Source organism: Hippocampus zosterae, chromosome 13 (genome assembly GCF_025434085.1).
Source record: "Hippocampus zosterae strain Florida chromosome 13, ASM2543408v3, whole genome shotgun sequence".
Taxonomy (NCBI): domain Eukaryota; kingdom Metazoa; phylum Chordata; class Actinopteri; order Syngnathiformes; family Syngnathidae; genus Hippocampus; species Hippocampus zosterae.
Window position 1 is genome coordinate 17,517,221 of NC_067463.1, and position 16,587 is coordinate 17,533,807.

Sequence of the window (16,587 nt, forward strand, 5' to 3'; positions counted from 1 at the left end):
CTGTTTTTAATACCGGTATATGCATTTTCAAAAAAATCTGTTTTTTATTTTTCACTAATGAAGGGTTCGCTGAATGTGCATATGAACTGGTTGGGGTACCTCTAACAAGGTTAAGAACCACTGACTTAGACCGTTCTTCCTCATAAACAGTACTGTACATGATGTGCATCCATCCTCCTTCCATCCATATTGTGTGCATCTTATTTTTTATACATTTTTAAAAACAGGATTATGTTCAGACATTTTTTTAATGGTGCACTGATTGATACTATTTTACAGTTTCACACCACAAACGGACAAACAAACTTTTCTGCTGAGTGCTTACAGTAAAGTACATACATATACATCAGTGCAGTTGTAAACATCTCACAATTGCATCTAACTCATGAGCCAAGCTCCATTCGTGGGTGTGACTCATGCACATGTTTTTCAGGCAATATATGTAGTAATGATCAAGCCGTATGAACTCTGCTATGCGACAACACGGCAATGTGGCAAACTTCTAAAGGAAAAATAATTATGTGTATTAGTTGCTTCCTCTGCTAGTCTCTGCTACTGCGAGATCAGAATTTTCATTTATTTCCCGTTTCTCCGTTAGCAATAATGTGCTGCGGTGACAGGGAGACAACAAATGGTCTGTGTCTGCTTGCAAACAGCTACACTCATCAACAAAACTAGCTCTAACTCGGTTTTGCAGTCACATGGACACATTTGTGCAAACAACTTGTTGCTGTTAGGAGATTGTAGCACACCATTATTAGGTGCCCAAGGCTCAACTAAATTATTTTTGTTTGCCATTATTATAATTTAGGCGGCCCGGTAGTCCAGTGGTTAGCACGTCGGCTTCACAGTGCAGAGGTACCGGGTTCGGTTCCAGCTCCGGCCTTCCTGTGTGGAGTTTGCATGTTCTCCCTGGGCCTGCGTGGGTTTTCTCCGGGTGCTCCGGTTTCCTCCCACATTCCAAAAACATGCATGGCAGGCTGATTGAACACTCTAAATTGTCCCTAGGTGTGAGTGTGAGCATGGATGGTTGTTCGTCTATGTGTGCCCTGCGATTGGCTGGCAACCGATTCAGGGTGTCCCCCTACTGCCCGGAGACGGCTGGGATGGGCTCCAGCACCCCCCGCGACCCTAGTGAGGATCAAGCGGTTCGGAAGATGAATGAATGAATTATTATAATTTATCCTGTGGCTCCACCAGGGGTGATTAGATGATCACAAGTTTATGGTTGCCAGAGCACATCCGATAGGGAGGCACTTGGTCGGCGGGGGATGTTGGGCACTTCATACTTTACCACACCGCACCCTCAAAAGCAGGCTTGTTATACCAATTGGCTCCATCGAGAAAGGCCTGAGCTAACATTCAAATCCGGATTCTTTTGACGTTGAAGCACACGTTCCCTTGAGCACACTTGGTTGAGAAAAAAAAAAAGCCGAAAAAAAACAGCAGTTTGCTCTCTTGGGGCTCATCAGATCTCATCATCTTCAGAAGACACCTGACACCTGAAAACAACACACAGTACAGTACATTTAACCATCCCAAGTGCAGGGTAGCAAAAGTGTATCAACCTAGAATAACCGTGTTAGCCTCCTTTTTCAGAAATAATCTCTAACAAACGTTTTCTGGAGTTACTCCTCAGACCTGACCAACTGCGAGGAGAAATGTTGGACCAGTCCTCTGTACAAAACGTTTCAGTACGTTAGTATTCTTGGGATGTCTGGTGTGACTCACACTTTTGAGACCATGCTACTGTATCTCAATCTCATTGAGGTCAGGACTCTGATTGGGAAACTCCAGAAGACTCTTCCGTTGAAGCAATTTAGTTCTCAATTTACTGCTGTGATTTGGGTTGTTTTTCCTTTTGGACTTCATACGGGCTTAATTTCTCCTGCAAAATATCTTGATAAACTGGGGAATTAATTTTTTTCCCCAGAGAAAATAGCAATGCTTCCAGGCCCTGAAGGAGTAAAACAACCCCAAATCATGGTGTCACCTCAACTTTGATTTTATAGGCCACCACTACTAGGGAGAGTACCAATAGTGCCAAACTTTCTTCATGAACAATCTCGGTTCGCATGGACTGATGAACAATAAGGTTTTTGGAGATACTTTAGGAACCATTTCCAGCTTTGTGCCAATTGACAATTTTTGGTTTTACGAATGTTCTCGGCAATTGGGCACAGGGGGCAATGCTCCATGAGAATAGGAAGCTCAAAGCTAATTTATTTATTTATGTTTTTTAATAGGGCAGCTTTAACAGCACCTCGGATCTTATTACATTGATTTGACAGTTGGGTAGCAGACTAAAATTTAGGTTATTCCAGAGGATTCACACTTCATACTTTTTCTTGTAACTGTATTTGCTCTTACCCAATCTAATTCATCACATCTGGCTGACCTTACGACATCACCGTCCTCATGATACCCTGACATTGCCTGCAAGTGTAGATTTAAGGAGTCCTCGTATGCAGCAAATTTCTCTGTCTCTTGGCTCACCCTGTGAGATAAAAGTAAAAACCAAAGAATTAAAAATCGACTTTAAACTTGCAGATGATTGGCTAGCATTTGTTATTTTGTTTTGTGTTTAAAATTTGGGACGACTGCATATTTTATTTATTCAGAATTGAGAGAGGTTCTGGAGAAGACATACCAATGCTTGCCAGATTAAAGTTAGACATAGATCAAACAACAACTTCCTATTTGATGATGGATTAACACCTTTGATATTAAATGTGTGCTATAAATACATTTAAGATTGGACAACAATTTTGGAACTCACAGGGACTCCTCTCCACAATCTCTTCTCCCTGCAAGAAGAGTTAAAATCGTTACAAACTCTGGAAGAAGAAAAACAATTAAAAAAAACTAAAATCTTTGACTGTGGACTTACTAAAAAACAATCCAACGAAACAACAACCTGAGACCAGAACAACCAACAAAGTGAAACATCCAAAGACAACAGCCACCACAGAAACGGGGAGTCGGTTGAGCACTAGGGCGACAAGAAGAAGACCGAAAAGAGAGATGAAAAACATTCAATTCGATCCAAGCAGGAGGACGACTGGACTGACATTACCCTTTTTGTCTATGTACTGCTTTTGGCTGCTGATGGCAGTGGTGTTGTCAAAGATGTCTGACACTTCACAATGATACGTCCCTGCACTGCTGCTCCCGACGGACAACAGGAGGATGGACTGGTCCGGTGGCTGATTGACCATGTGGTAAAAGTTTCCTCGACCTTGGAGAAGAGTTTGGTTGAGGAACCACCGGTACCGTGGATGAGATCCTTTTGTTGCCTTGCAGTAGAACCTGAGGCCAATCACAGCATAGTTTTGTCCAATTTCGTAGTCGTAGTGCATCATCACTGGCCCACCGACCCTCACTGTTAAGAATAGACAAATAGAGGGACGTTAACAGGGGTCAGTCTTGCAGTATTGGCAGCACCTTGCAAAACAAACCTACCAATTTGTAAGGGCAACCGCCGACTGTGTGCAACCTGATCGCCATTATTGGCCCGGCACTGGAGCCATCCCAAGTATTTGTCCAAAACCAATGGAACCTTGAAGTTTGCTTTTCTCGCTTCAACTGTTGTATTGAAAGCCAATTCTGTTCTGTTGTAGAGAGAAAAGCTGACGGGCAGCGTCCCTCTGGTTGACTGGCAGGTGACCAGAGCAAAATAGTTGCAATTCTCCTTCAGTACCTTGAAAGAAATGTCAGGGTCGGACACCGTGTCTGAGGGAAGATGTGGAAATAGGGTTTCTTAAAATACAATCTCAAGTCAACTCAAGTCAAGAGTATTTATAGAGCACTTTCAAACAGCCATCGCTGCATACAAAGTGCTGTACATGGAGCGATTTAACATACACAATAAACAGTAAGACGAAATGGTAATAAAGGCCGTAGAAAGCACCAAGCAGTAAAAATCTAAAAAATAAAAGTAAATAATCTAAAGAAATCCAGTCGGACAATCTTCCTAGAAAGCTGCAGTGCTCCATTTTATAATGCCGAGACGATCCGCCATTCATCAAGTGTGAAATTAACCATCAAGTGCACATTTTGTAATCCACCTATTTGAGGGGTAAGGCAAAGGGGTGTATAGTTAAACACACCATTCATTTGCAGTCAGTACGCCGAGGGTTGAATTTTTTTTTAAATCAGCCAAAGAAGTGTCCCAATGCATAATAATGTTCATATACAAACATTATTTAAATAATTGAATCAGTTGTCTGTGTTGAATATAAATGACACTTGAGGAAAAACAGCATGCACACAATTGGGTGCAACATTTGCCTGTGACCTACAACAATACGAAGGTGAGACGTTCACAGTCATGGTTTGAGTCCCGCTGCCAATTAAAAGACATGGCTACGACCCTCCCACATCCCCTCGTTCAAGAAGTGCAGCACAGTTTTTTTGCGCGCCGTCGCTCATCCCTCTTTGCGTACCTGCATTCTGGTTCTTTGTGTAATGTGCCACACAAAATATACAGCAGAGGTTAAGTTGAATTTTCCCTTGAGGGGTTATAATCAGTCAAATAAATGTTTTAAACACGAATTATATTTTCCTCTAAAAATTATACTTTGTACATTTAATGACAAGTGAATTCACCTTTGACAGTGATTTTCACTTCAGGGCTATCGGATGTAAAGACTCTCGTTGTGTTGTAGCGATTAGTAGCGACACACATGTATACGCCGCTGTCTGCAGAGGTGGTTCTGAGGGTGAGACACATCATTACAGCTCAACTCATTTTGACACATACTGCTTCGTTCAGACACACAAAAATGTCATCCATCAGTGGGAGATGGTTGACCTGTAGATGAAAAGCTGGTCCTGTGCCACGTTGTGGAGCGGTGACTGTATGACAGCCTTCCCATTTACTAGCCATTTGTAAGAGACATGATTTCCAGCTGTAAGAGTGCACCTCAGCTCCAGTGATCTCCCCTCAAAGAACTCCTCTGCACCCGATTCAATGGTGACCTTTGCACCTGCAACTGGCTCTGTAGAACAGACAGTCAAAGACTGACAACATAGTATGGATCATATAAGCCGACATTTGTTTTCCTGGAATGTCCAATTACAGATGGTTAACGGGTGATATTTAATCTGCGCATGAACTATGGTTTGCCTATGGTTGTATTGATTTTGATGAATAGTCATCTTGGTATTCCTCCAGGGTTCCATTTTATTCGTTCAGCTCCGGCTGGCAAAGTTTTAAGCCACTGTTAACATTGTGCATTTTGAGGAGTGACTCTTATGTAACGCTGGAGTAAGCCCGCGTATCACTCACTAGTGGCAGTTGGTAAAGGTAATGAATTGCAGAAAGTGAAGCGAAAGTTTACATGACCCGTGACATACTTTTCATTGTAGTCAAGTAAATCTACAGCAATTTTTGTCAACTTCACTCTTATGGTCATTTTAAAACGAGACTAAAATTGATCTTCTGTAGATCATAAAATTATGATGAAAAAAAATAACTAAATTTTAGTCAAAAGACTCTGATTAAAATTAAATTAAAAAATTGCTGTCGAAATGACCAGTGTTAAAGAAATTCCCCATGTGAATGTGACTGTAAATAGTTATTTGTGTCCTGCGATTGGCTGGCGCCCAGTTTTAGGGTGCCTCTCACCCAGAGGCACCTGGAATAGGGCCCAGCTCATGCTTGATTCAAATAATCGATGAATAATTGATATCTCTAAAGCAAATACAGTGAGCCCAGAACCGATCCCTGAGAATAACAGGGGTCCAATGAAATACTGAGGTATCAATGATAGACACATATGCAATGTGTAACACATTTCCCTTGCACAATAGAAACACTCACCTACGACCTTGAGGTAGTGTGTATTGCTGACAGAGGGCTCGACGTGAGAATTGTTCTGCGCTCTGGCCACACACTCCAGGTTGCCCTCATGAAAAGTTCTGATTACGACGGGAAAGGATGCAACCTGCCCATCCAAGGAACTGTAGAACCCCAGCAACTTGTTCCGGTTTCCCTCCCTGGGAACACCAAATTGAGAACTTACACATTTACGTCCGAGATTTTGGTATGGTTTTCAATCATGTAATACTCACTTGTACAACTCCAATAGGATAGTTTGATTCTCAGGGTAGATCAACAGAAGACAATAAAAGTCGGCAACGTCAGTCACCAAGGCCAATGAAGGGCCAAATAACTCTGGACGTCCCAATATTACACCTAATCAAAAACGGGATGAGGGACTGGTAAATCACCAATTATGCAATCACCAGTCTCAGAAGATGTTCATCCATCCATCCATCCATCCATCCATTTTCCGATCCGCTTGATCCTCACAAGGGTCACGGGACGTGCTGGAGCCTATCCCAGCTATCTTTGGGCAGTAGGCGGGGGACACCCTGAATCGGTTGCCAGCCAATCGCAGGGCACACAGAGATGAACAAACATCCGCTCTCACACTGGCACCTAGGGACAATTTAGAGTGTTCAATCAACTTGCCATGCATGTTTTTGGAATGTGGGAGGAAATTCATTCATTCATTCATTCATCTTCCGAGCCGCTTGATCCTCACTAGGGTCGCGGGGGGTGCTGGAGCCTATCCCAGCTGTCTTCGGGCAGTAGGCGGGGGACACCCTGAATCGGTTGCCAGCCAATCGCAGGGCACACAGAGATGAACAAACATCCGCTCTCACACTGGCACCTAGGGACAATTTAGAGTGTTCAATCAACTTGCCATGCATGTTTTTGGAATGTGGGAGGAAATTCATTCATTCATTCATTCATCTTCCGAGCCGCTTGATCCTCACTAGGGTCGCGGGGGGTGCTGGAGCCTATCCCAGCTGTCTTCGGGCAGTAGGCGGGGGACACCCTGAATCGGTTGCCAGCCAATCGCAGCGCACACAGAAACGAACAACCATTCGCACTCACACTCACACCTAGGGAAAATTTAGAGTGTTCAATCAGCCTGCCACGCATGTTTTTGGAATGTGGGAGGAAACCCGAGCACCCGGAGAAAACCCACGCAGGCCCGGGGAGAACATGCAAACTCCACACAGGGAGGCCGGAGCTGGAATCGAACCCGGTACCTCTGCACTGTGAAGCCGACGTGCTAACCACTGGACTACCGGGCCGGCAACAATAATCTGTTCAATGCAGCCCCACTAGTCTAAACACAGTATTCTGATTAATATATAGCATTTATGGAGTATACATGAAGCAACAAAATCCACTCGTTTTTAATCAACTCAGGGAGCAGCCATTTTGTTCATTGCTGTCAACTAAACATGACATCAGTTGTAACCACCAATCACAACTCAGCACATAAACTCAGAAAACAGGTGATTGGTCTGTGGCCTACCCGGATAAAAATGGGTGCATTTTGCCGCTTAATTTATATTTCACAAACACAACGTTAATCAAAATCTTGTGATGAGACGAGTGGAGGTGCAGCCAGCATAGTATTTTCAAGGAAATTTGGTAGTTGACTTCCCCTTAAGGAAAGACTAAAAGAAATCAAGAAAAAAAAGATGGTAGTCAGTATCAGTAATATTTTTAGACCAAGCAGAGTTAAAAAGTTCCCGTTGACATTTTGGACACTTTTCTTATCCCATCAATTGATAGGATGTTCGGGGATGACAAACTATTGTTTCAAAATGAACAGATCTCTCCCCTTGATTTCTTTTAGGGTTTCTGGAAACCAGAAAGTTGTGATGTGAAATGACTTTAGTTTTGTGTCCTGGCCGGGATCTGCTTTTTTTTCCCTCCAAACTGAAACGATGAATGAACATACTCCAACCCCGGTAATTCCATAATTTTTGAAAGGGCCTGTACAAAAAAAGCTAAATAAATACGTCCATATTTGTGATAGATTCCAATTACCACCTTCCTTGCTGCAGTGACACGACCCTAAGAAGGACAAGAAAATTTTAAAAATAAAATATCAGGTACAATGAGTGCTGTCATGCACTTTTAATTCTTCTACTTACCCAGAAACAAGCCCACAATAATGTACGGAAACATTCTTGAAGAATATATTGAGGAAAATCTTGTTTATGCTGCGTTGAAATAAAGATGGTGTGAGGCGTGAGTTTTGAGAGTTTTCCAAGAACACACAAACATACGCACACACATTCGCACTTCGTTGAAACGTGCAAATAACTGATAGCATGGTACACCTCCCTCCCAGGGCCACCCCCTCAGTCACACTGCAGCATGACCCAATCCCCTCACACTGAGATGCTCTTATTTCATAATCCGACAACATACTTCTCAAGTGAAAAAAACAGCACATCATTTTTAAATTCCCAATTTATTTGTCAGAGAGTCCCAATGTACAGTCAAAATGGACCTGCAGAAAATGACTATGATGATTAAAAGAAATTAAATGCAACAGTGAAAAAATGCTCGAAGAATCTTGATGAAAGGCACACTCTCATACAGGGCTCTCCATAATCTAGAACAGCAAAAAGGAACAAATGTCATAATGTTAACTTGTAGCTGATCTAGAGTTAACATTCAAAGAAGAGGATATTATCTTTTTTTTCTGAAGGCACAAGCTTTGAATGTCACTGTGTACAGCTAACTACAATTTTTTTTTGTTTTGCTTTCTTGTGTTACCTGAGAGTTTATACTGCAGCCTGTTGAGCATGTACTGTATCAGCCTGTTTGCCCTCCAAATGGAAGACAGGAATAGACAGAGGCAGCACATCAGAAGTAGCACTGAAAGGAAGAATCCTTAACCAACCACATTTTTTTTCCATTAAATAAATAAATACATGCAGCAAAGTATAATCACTTACTTTGCGGCCGTACTTGAGCGAAGACCTGAGTAAGATGGGCAGGAAAAAAAAACCCCAACACATTTAATTCTGCAGCCATGGAAATGCCCCCTCACTGAACCAAACACATTCAGACACACACATACACGCTCACCTTTTTTGTTGTCAATCATCCTGTACACGCAATAGCCGCTGACTGCCAAAGTGAGGAGTAGAAAGCAGCAGAATATTATGGCAATGATCTCCGTGACCACTTGGTCAATAGAAAAAAAAAAAAAGAACAGTTATTGAATTTATATACATGCTCAAGCAGCATTGAAATCATTGCTATGGGTTGAGTTTACTTGGTGCTGTTTCAGGAGACGCTGCTTCTTGGGGTCTGTTGTCAAGCATCCAGTCTGGTTTAGAATTGAAAATTCATGACCCAAAACAAGAGTGGACAAATCTTACATAAAAGGAAATCTAATTTGTTTTACATTCTATGAAAGGCTTAATTTTGTATTTTTGAAATACAGTCCATTGATTGGGGGATACAATGTTTGATTTGCTGTCTTCGTGCACCATTCACTGGAATCTAAGTGTACTATATCATTCATTCATTCATTCATTCATTCATTCATTCATCTTCCAAGCCGCTTGATCCTCACTAGGGTCGCGGGGTGTGCTGGAGCCTATCCCAGCTGTCTTCGGGCAGTAGGCGGGGGACACCCTGATTCGGTTGCCAGCCAATCGCAGGGCACACGGAAACGAACAACCATTCGCACTCACACTCACAACTAGGGACAATTTAGAGTGTTCAATCAGCCTGCCACACATGTTTTTGGAATGTGGGAGGAAACCGGAGCACCCGGAGAAAACCCACGTAGGCCCGGGCAGAACATGCAAACTCCACACAGGGAGGCCGGAGCTGGAATCGAGCCGACGTGCTAACCACTGGACTACCGGGCCACCCTGTACTATATCAGTCTGTATATTTTAGTCTTGAAATGTTCACCTTTGATTTGAATGAGAATGGCTCCACTTTCCACCCAAGGACTGGAGTCGTCATATCTGTCCCTGGCCCTGCATTGGTAAAAGCCTGAGTCTTCGGAGTCCAGTTTGGCTAGAACAAGAGTACGTCCCCAGTCCATCAGGGCAAACTGAGGTCGGACCTGCTGCCCCTTGAAATCCACTTGTGTTTCAGAAGGAAGCGTGGCGTTATTAAAACGCCAAGAGACAAAAGGGAAAGACCCTCGACTGACATGACATGTCAGTAAGGCCGCAGCCAGTGTGGCGTCCGATCTGTAGACATATTGAACTTCAACGTTTACGTCACCTCCAACTGGAACTGGACAAGCAGGAAATAATGAATTGTTGACAAAACAAAACACAATAAGCAATAAGGGTAGTTCCTACACACGAGTAGCTCATACCCACTTCCAGTGTCAGAGGCTCACTCATCAACTCTTGCACCTCATTTTTCACCCAGCATCGAGCCACGCCCATATCTAGCCCAGGGACGACTGCTACACTGAACCGTGCAATGACGGATTCAGAAGCCACCACGGAGGCCACCATCTTATCGTCTACCAAAAGAGAGAAGTTGACCGGAACAGTTCCTCTGGATGACCAGCAGGTCACGTTACCACGGTAGCCGGTTCCCTCTTTGAAGATGGAAAGAGAGATCTCTGGTTTCGAAAGATGGACTACAGAATGAATAAAGAGGGAAGGAAGACGAGAGATAAATGTAACAACTGATGCCATTTCTTTTTACTTTGGAAAGTAACTGGACAATAGTGGATTGTACTAATAAAAATCTTATGGTGCATGTAAACAGCATTTCTAAAGTCTCATCAAGTTCATTCTTACAAAATTTTTCCTTCCATAAATTTTGAACAAAATACAATCCCATGAGACAAATGTCACCCTCCTGAAATCAAAACATTTTTTGAACTTATTTATTCGTCTTCGTTAATTCTAGAAGAAAGGCAAGCCCTCTTCTGCTCTTACCAATTTTTCAAATGTGAACTCCCCACACATGACTCGGATAAAAAAAATAAAAAATCAGTCTATGCTTACTCTGTTGGTGTGCAGTACTTGTGTAGTTGAGATGAGCAACAGAGTACATTTCAGATCTCACACGTAAGGCTTTTTTCCCCCCCCCTGACAATTGAAAACACAAGCTGATACTTTTCTAATTGTGTCTGGCAAAAGCGCAAGCTTCAGCTCGCTTCCTTGGCTATTGTTACGTCTCAGGTCACAATTAGATTGGAAGCCTCGCTCCCACAACTGTGAGGCAAAGGTCGTAAAAAACACCACCCACACTATGATTATGCTGCCCTTGTATCACGAGCAAAATCATGCTAATTGTCACTTGACGTACTTCTGGACCTAAGTGTCATTTCACGAGTATATCTATACCTTTGACTATCACCTTGACTTCTGAGCTGCTGGAAAACCTTTGGACATCCTGCACCCTGGACCATGCCATACATGAATAGGCCCCAGTATAATCTGGAGTCGCCCTTTCCATCACAAGCTGATTCCCAGTGATGTGCAGCCGAGGAGAGGTAGCAGAGGTAACTTGCTTCTTGTTGAAAAACCAGCTATAGGAGAGGTGGGAGCCCTTTGCAGCGTCGCACCTCAAAACCATTCTGGACCCCTCATATAGGACTGCGGGAAAGGGGTCAGAGATCACCCTGGTGTTTGATGCTGGTACTGCAAGTGAGGCGTTGGTGGTAGAAGATTCATAAGATTCATTATTGTACATCAACTTAAATGAGCATATTTTAGCTTGATACTCACTAACGACATTGAATCTGATGCTGTTGCTAATTCCCACGCTTCCTTCGGTCTTTGTCTCACAATGGTACAGCCCTCCTGACCTCAAAGTCACCTTCAACGAGAATGATGCAGGCTGGACCTCTTGGAGGTGTGCTCTCGCGTCAATCAGGAGACCGTCCTTTCTCAGCTCATATGTGACTGGCAGGGAGGAATCGGAGGCGCTACAACGCAGAACCACTTGGGAACCAAGGTATGCCATGGCAGGACCATTGAGCACCGGATGAGAAACTATTGATCCACCTGAGGAAACGCATGACAAGCACTGCAACTAGTTACGCACATGAAACAATCGGGAAAGGTGGGGATGGGTATAACACTGATTCATGATTCATTGATTGTTATGAAATTGATCGAATGATTGTTGAAATTAGGTCAAAATGAGTGCAGTATCTGACTTCAGCCGGTGGAGGCGCTGTCTTCCTAATTAAAGGAAAATGAAGACAGTGTATCGGCATTACTAAGCAAGTGACACATTGTCAAGGTGATATTGACAAAGCGCTCCCATGTTCATTTTTATCTTGATTGGCAAATATGTCTTTTTGGTGATACTGTACTGTTCACCAAATGTGCAACAAGAAGCACTGGTGATACTGTTTTAATTACTGTAGTTGTAATTAAAAAAATACTAAATACAATATGTTATGCAAAATATTTGATGGGAGTATTTCACAACCTATGTGAATATTTTTAGGGAAATGTGGACTATGGTAATTTGGAACATGGTATTTTGGTAATGTTAATTTGGTTTTGTTCAATAGTCTACCAATTATTTTGGAGGCCGATATAATTATTTTGTATCCAACAGTTTTTAATCCATTATACTTTTTGTTGATTTTTATTCTTTTTGTTTTTTTTTAGAAAAATGAACTAAAACAGTATACTGTATAGAGAAATCATTTGAAACACAGTGTATTAATTTTTTTTTTTAATGAAATTGTTTCACTCACCCAGAAGTGGCAACAAAAAAAGTGCGTGTAGGGTCCTCATAACACTGCTCCAAATTTACCATGACACATTTTTTTCTGTGTTTTCATGTGCACGCATGAATTACGCATGTTAGAAATAGATAACAACTGAGGCGTCATCTTTGGCTTCACGCATGGCTTTAATAATCAGTTCTTTGAATGTGAACGAGGATTACAAAAGCACAAGCATATGAAAATGTTTCTATTTAACAGAACACATCCAAAACTATATACTAAGCACAGTTAGTACAGTATAAGCATACATTTATTCATTCATTCATCTTCCGAGCCGCTTGATCCTCACTAGGGTCGCGAGGGGTGCTGGAGCCTATCCCAGCTGTCTTCGGACAACCTGAATCGGTTGCCAGCCAATCACAGGGCACACAGAGACGAACAACCATCCACGCTCACACTCACACCTCGGGACAATTTAGAGCATTCAATCAGCCTGCCACGCATGTTTTTTGGAATGTGGGATGAAACCGTAACTAATGTTATTTTGGGTTCCATTCCATTTTGAGAGGGTCCTGCAGCTTGATATTGTTGTTCCCTCTGAGTTTTTGTATTTGCTTTTGCTAATAACTAACGTTGCAATGCACCCTATTGGAAAAAGTTTTGCACTGCATTTGACCACATTTTAAAATATATCAGAATAACTACAGCAGTGTTCGCCATGCATATTCATGGTTCACTATTTACAAATTAACTTACTGGCACTTGTATATTTTGGGGGGAAACTGACCTCTGTTAGTCGTTGAAAAACTACCATACTTGCTGTTTTTGGCTAAAGCTATGTCGAATATGAAAGGCCTCTTGCTGCCTGAGAACTATGTTGGCGTTAGATGATTAGATGAGGAGCTTCATTTAGTGATGCCATAACCCTGTCGTGTACAAAAGTACTGCTTTGCTGCCACACTGCAAAATTGACGGGCGATTATAAGCCAATTAGTTGTCGATTTTGGTTATTAGTACGAGCACAGTATTTACAGAATGTCCAATCCTATTAACCTTCATTCGTGGCAAATTTGAAACAACAGAGTGATTTTCCAATCAATAATCCACAAATAAAACAAAATACAAAAAAGGTGAAGAATAGAAGTAGAATGAGACAACCAAGTGAAGATGAAGTGTGTTTCCTAGCTGTACAGTATTCTCATAAGCACGCTAAGAAATATTCAAAAGGCACCTTTGCAGCATTTCTACATACACAAATACTTTTGCACAATAATGTGCTACCCCATCTATTGACAGGCCAATTACACTTTTGTTAATTTGTGAAAATGGGTAAACTGTCCTTTAAAAACAGTGTAGCCTAGATGTATAATACTGTAAAAAAATTGTGTAAAAAAAAAAAAAGAGGAGAAGCATCCACTGTACCTTAATGTGAAGTAAGCTCATGTTGTAAGCAAAAATTGACCCCATACAAAAATACTTTTGTCAATCTTTATCGAGTGTTTCAGTGTCATGGTGGTTGGAGACAGCCATCAGTTGCCATGTTGCATGAATGAGCTTTAAAAGTGCTGCTTTGAAAATTGTCATGAAAGTAAAACATGTCTTACATGCTCATGTGTTGTTGTATACACAAAAAATAAGTATATCCCCAGCGAGGCAAGCTTCAAAAAGATGCTCCTGAAGGAAGACAATCCGAGTTCAGCTGCCGTGTGCATACAAAAAAAAAAGCCTTCCCTTATACTGTGTATAATATGCTCTGCTTTTTACCTCACCAACATGATATTAACCTGCAGGGTGAAGGAATAGTCCTCAAAAAATGACATCTTTCAGAAGGTGTGAGGGAGCAAAAGGTTGACAGAGGTGATGGTGATCGGCGGGAAGTACTGGAGGAGGAAACCGAATAACCAGTAATGATTGTTCTGGAGAACGCAGGGAGATCAGATGGTGTCACAAAGGGAAGACTTTTCACCAAGAAGTCAAATCCGCCATATTACATCAACTCCAACTACCTTTGCCATAGACTGTGATGTTTTGATTGCAAAGTAGATGAGGTAGAACACTCCACCCAGGAGAGACAGTACGAGCAGAAGGAGGATGAGCCGCAGCAGGTAGAGACGCACCCGCTGCCACACTGTCCTCCTTGCCTCATACTGGGAGAAACGCTGCTCCTGCAAGTATAGATGAGAAGATAAACAATGTGTGTCAGTGTCGCGGGCATATTTAAACCTCAAATTTCATGGAAGTACTCTTCACACCATCGATTTCATTTTTATGGTGGTACGTCAACTTGAGTTTAATTCATTGCACTCGATTTACTCCATAATTGAAGAATCCAAATTGTCCGTAGCTGTGAATGCGAGTGTGAATGGTCGACTGTGTATTTGTGCCCTGCGATTGGACCAGTTCGGGGTGTACGCTGCCTCACCCAAGGACAGCCGGGATAGGCTCCAGCTATCCCGGCTGTCTTTGGGAGACATGCTTGCAATCCTTGTGAGGAAAAGCGGTATAGAGAATGAATGGATCAAATCAACATTTCACCTTGAAATTGCATTTTAATTTTTTTATTTTTTTTAAGTATTGTATAAAAACCGGTACAATTAAACATAATAAAGGGATTTAAACATTTGAATCACTCTTCAAAGGTTTCTTAAAACTTCCAAACAAAATTAAAAACAAAGATGAATTTGTCAATTGAATTGTTAGTTTAATTATGCAAATGACTTTCATACAACATCTGAAACATCCTGTCTGCTCTGCTCAGGCCGGAAAACCTGCATGCTAGGCAGGTGGTCAAATACCTCTTTATGATAATACTCGCAGTAGTCTGACGACAATGGAAACATTGCTTTCTTCTGCAGCCAAAATAACATGAAAAAAAGATTACAATGTGAGAGTACTGTAATAATTTTGCTTTGACTGTTTAAAATGTTTGAGTGTCAGAAAAAAACAGTCCTCTAGCCTCCCACATACAGATCCAGTGTACTGTACAGGCATATTTGGAATAAAATGTTGTGTTACCTGATAAGAGTCTCGTGAAGCTGACATTAGCCCCCATTTTCCCTCCAATTAGCTTGTTAATAAACAAAAGGTACAAACAATGTACGTCCTGCAAAAGTATTCACACAGAAAACATTTTCTTCTCAGCAGCCACTCTGCCCTACAAAAGTTAGTTCCCCAGTGTCAGTCAAAATATCCTGTTTTGGACCATTGAGTCATATTCAAAGCTCCTCAGTGGCTGATCTAGAATTAGCATTGTTGTGCAAAATCCTGTTTGAACAGCTCACATTTTACTGGGTGAAGCAGACGTCTGATGTGCATCATCTGCCCAAAAGGTACACCCCAAACTGTACTGTTTACAGGAAATCATTCATGTGACAGGATGCAGAAACATGACACGCAATAATGATTTGTCAACAACGCATTGCTGTCAAACAGTTCAGGGTGGACCCTGTCTAGTCCCCAAAGACAGCTGGTATAGGCTCCAGCACACCCGCAACCCTAAACAGATTAGAAAATGGACAGATGAATGGATATGGAATATCAATATACAACACTTTTGGTTCTGTAAATGCCATTTTCAAATGATCACATGCACCCCCCCCCAAAAAAAAAAAACCAAAAAAACCCCGCCACACACTGTCCCATCACTATGACCTACACAGTATTATTAAAGCACCCCCGCGCACGGGCTATTCATATGGTCCTCAGGGGCTCCATGGTGCCCACATGCACCATGTTGGTGACCCCTGTTGCATTATACAGTTGGCAGTAAAATACTTTGAAGTCAAGTACTGTATACATATGTTAAAATCGACATTTACTAGAACCGCTGAATCAGAACATTCTTCAGAGAATGTTCAGACGGGCACGATACATTCCATAGCGTATCCTGTATTGAAGTGCTATTTAATTGTTGCAGTTTTAAATGTCTTTCCAAAAACCGCCAGAGCAACTGGTGCGAATCAGGCGCAACCACTGCGAGAAATGTTTGGGGGAAACTTGTAGTTACTTGTTTATCAATCAAAGTGTCATGTCGCTAAATACAGGATATAAATCTGGAGTTGGGTGCGTTGAAAATGGTTGTGAGTAG

The 16,587-nt window shown here is 41.9% G+C and overlaps 3 protein-coding genes and 1 long non-coding RNA gene across 9 annotated transcripts in view; 1 reads left to right on the forward strand and 3 right to left on the reverse strand.

The window, feature by feature from the left end:
- LOC127612594 (inactive tyrosine-protein kinase 7) overlaps positions 1–12,652 on the reverse strand; it is a 53,835-nt gene extending 41,183 nt beyond the window's left edge. Inside the window, exons 1-10 of one of the 3 annotated variants that reach the window (XR_007965880.1) lie at positions 12,528–12,652; positions 11,542–11,820; positions 11,158–11,454; positions 10,170–10,442; positions 9,752–10,084; positions 9,102–9,155; positions 8,912–9,010; positions 8,779–8,803; positions 8,597–8,713; positions 8,325–8,432 (exon numbers count right to left, since the gene is read on the reverse strand). Coding sequence is in view for 2 of the 3 variants with exons in the window: in XM_052083318.1 (XP_051939278.1) it covers positions 8,350–8,432; positions 8,597–8,649; positions 8,779–8,803; positions 8,912–9,010; positions 9,102–9,155; positions 9,752–10,084; positions 10,170–10,442; positions 11,158–11,454; positions 11,542–11,820; positions 12,528–12,567 (1,536 nt within the window). In the remaining variant the exon portion in view is untranslated. Of the gene's footprint in view, positions 1–8,269; positions 8,433–8,596; positions 8,714–8,774; positions 8,804–8,911; positions 9,011–9,101; positions 9,156–9,751; positions 10,085–10,169; positions 10,443–11,157; positions 11,455–11,541; positions 11,821–12,527 lie in introns of those variants that run through there. The other 2 variants (XM_052083318.1, XM_052083319.1) reach the window with 2 other exon arrangements.
- pycr1b (pyrroline-5-carboxylate reductase 1b) overlaps positions 1–16,587 on the forward strand; it is an 83,407-nt gene that overhangs the window by 18,067 nt on the left and 48,753 nt on the right. The gene's annotated exons all lie outside the window — the stretch shown is intronic.
- si:dkey-93h22.7 (platelet endothelial cell adhesion molecule) lies at positions 1,175–8,137 on the reverse strand. 4 transcript variants are annotated; one of them, XM_052083316.1, is made up of 12 exons: positions 7,966–8,137; positions 7,859–7,885; positions 6,076–6,199; positions 5,825–6,000; positions 4,814–5,000; positions 4,609–4,715; positions 3,463–3,732; positions 3,077–3,382; positions 2,891–2,992; positions 2,780–2,807; positions 2,371–2,497; positions 1,175–1,502 (listed from the first exon to the last, which is right to left on the reverse strand). In XM_052083316.1, exons 1-12 carry the CDS (start codon positions 7,997–7,999, stop codon positions 1,485–1,487), a joined length of 1,506 nt encoding a protein of 501 aa, XP_051939276.1. In that variant the 5' UTR covers positions 8,000–8,137; the 3' UTR covers positions 1,175–1,484. The 4 variants fall into 4 exon arrangements, with proteins under 4 accessions (XP_051939276.1, XP_051939274.1, XP_051939275.1 ...); XM_052083314.1 differs by lacking the exon at positions 1,175–1,502 and having other exon boundaries at positions 1,516–2,497; XM_052083315.1 differs by lacking the exons at positions 1,175–1,502; positions 7,859–7,885 and having other exon boundaries at positions 1,516–2,497; positions 7,966–8,136.
- On the reverse strand, positions 13,975–16,538 carry LOC127612657 (uncharacterized). The gene is made up of 2 exons (XR_007965896.1): positions 15,516–16,538; positions 13,975–15,321 (listed from the first exon to the last, which is right to left on the reverse strand). It is a non-coding gene; the product is annotated as an uncharacterized LOC127612657 (long non-coding RNA).

Bases quoted from the DNA above. Each gene is read 5' to 3' on its own strand.
- si:dkey-93h22.7 (XM_052083314.1), bottom strand. From the start codon at position 7,999: ATGTTTCCGTACATTATTGTGGGCTTGTTTCTGG. The intron at 6,001-6,075 runs GTGAGTATTACA...TGGTGTTCCCAG, and splicing joins ATCCTATTGGAGTTGTACAA to GGAGGGAAACCGGAACAAGT. The intron at 4,716-4,813 runs GTCAACCATCTC...TCTCACCCTCAG, and splicing joins GACCAGCTTTTCATCTACAG to AACCACCTCTGCAGACAGCG.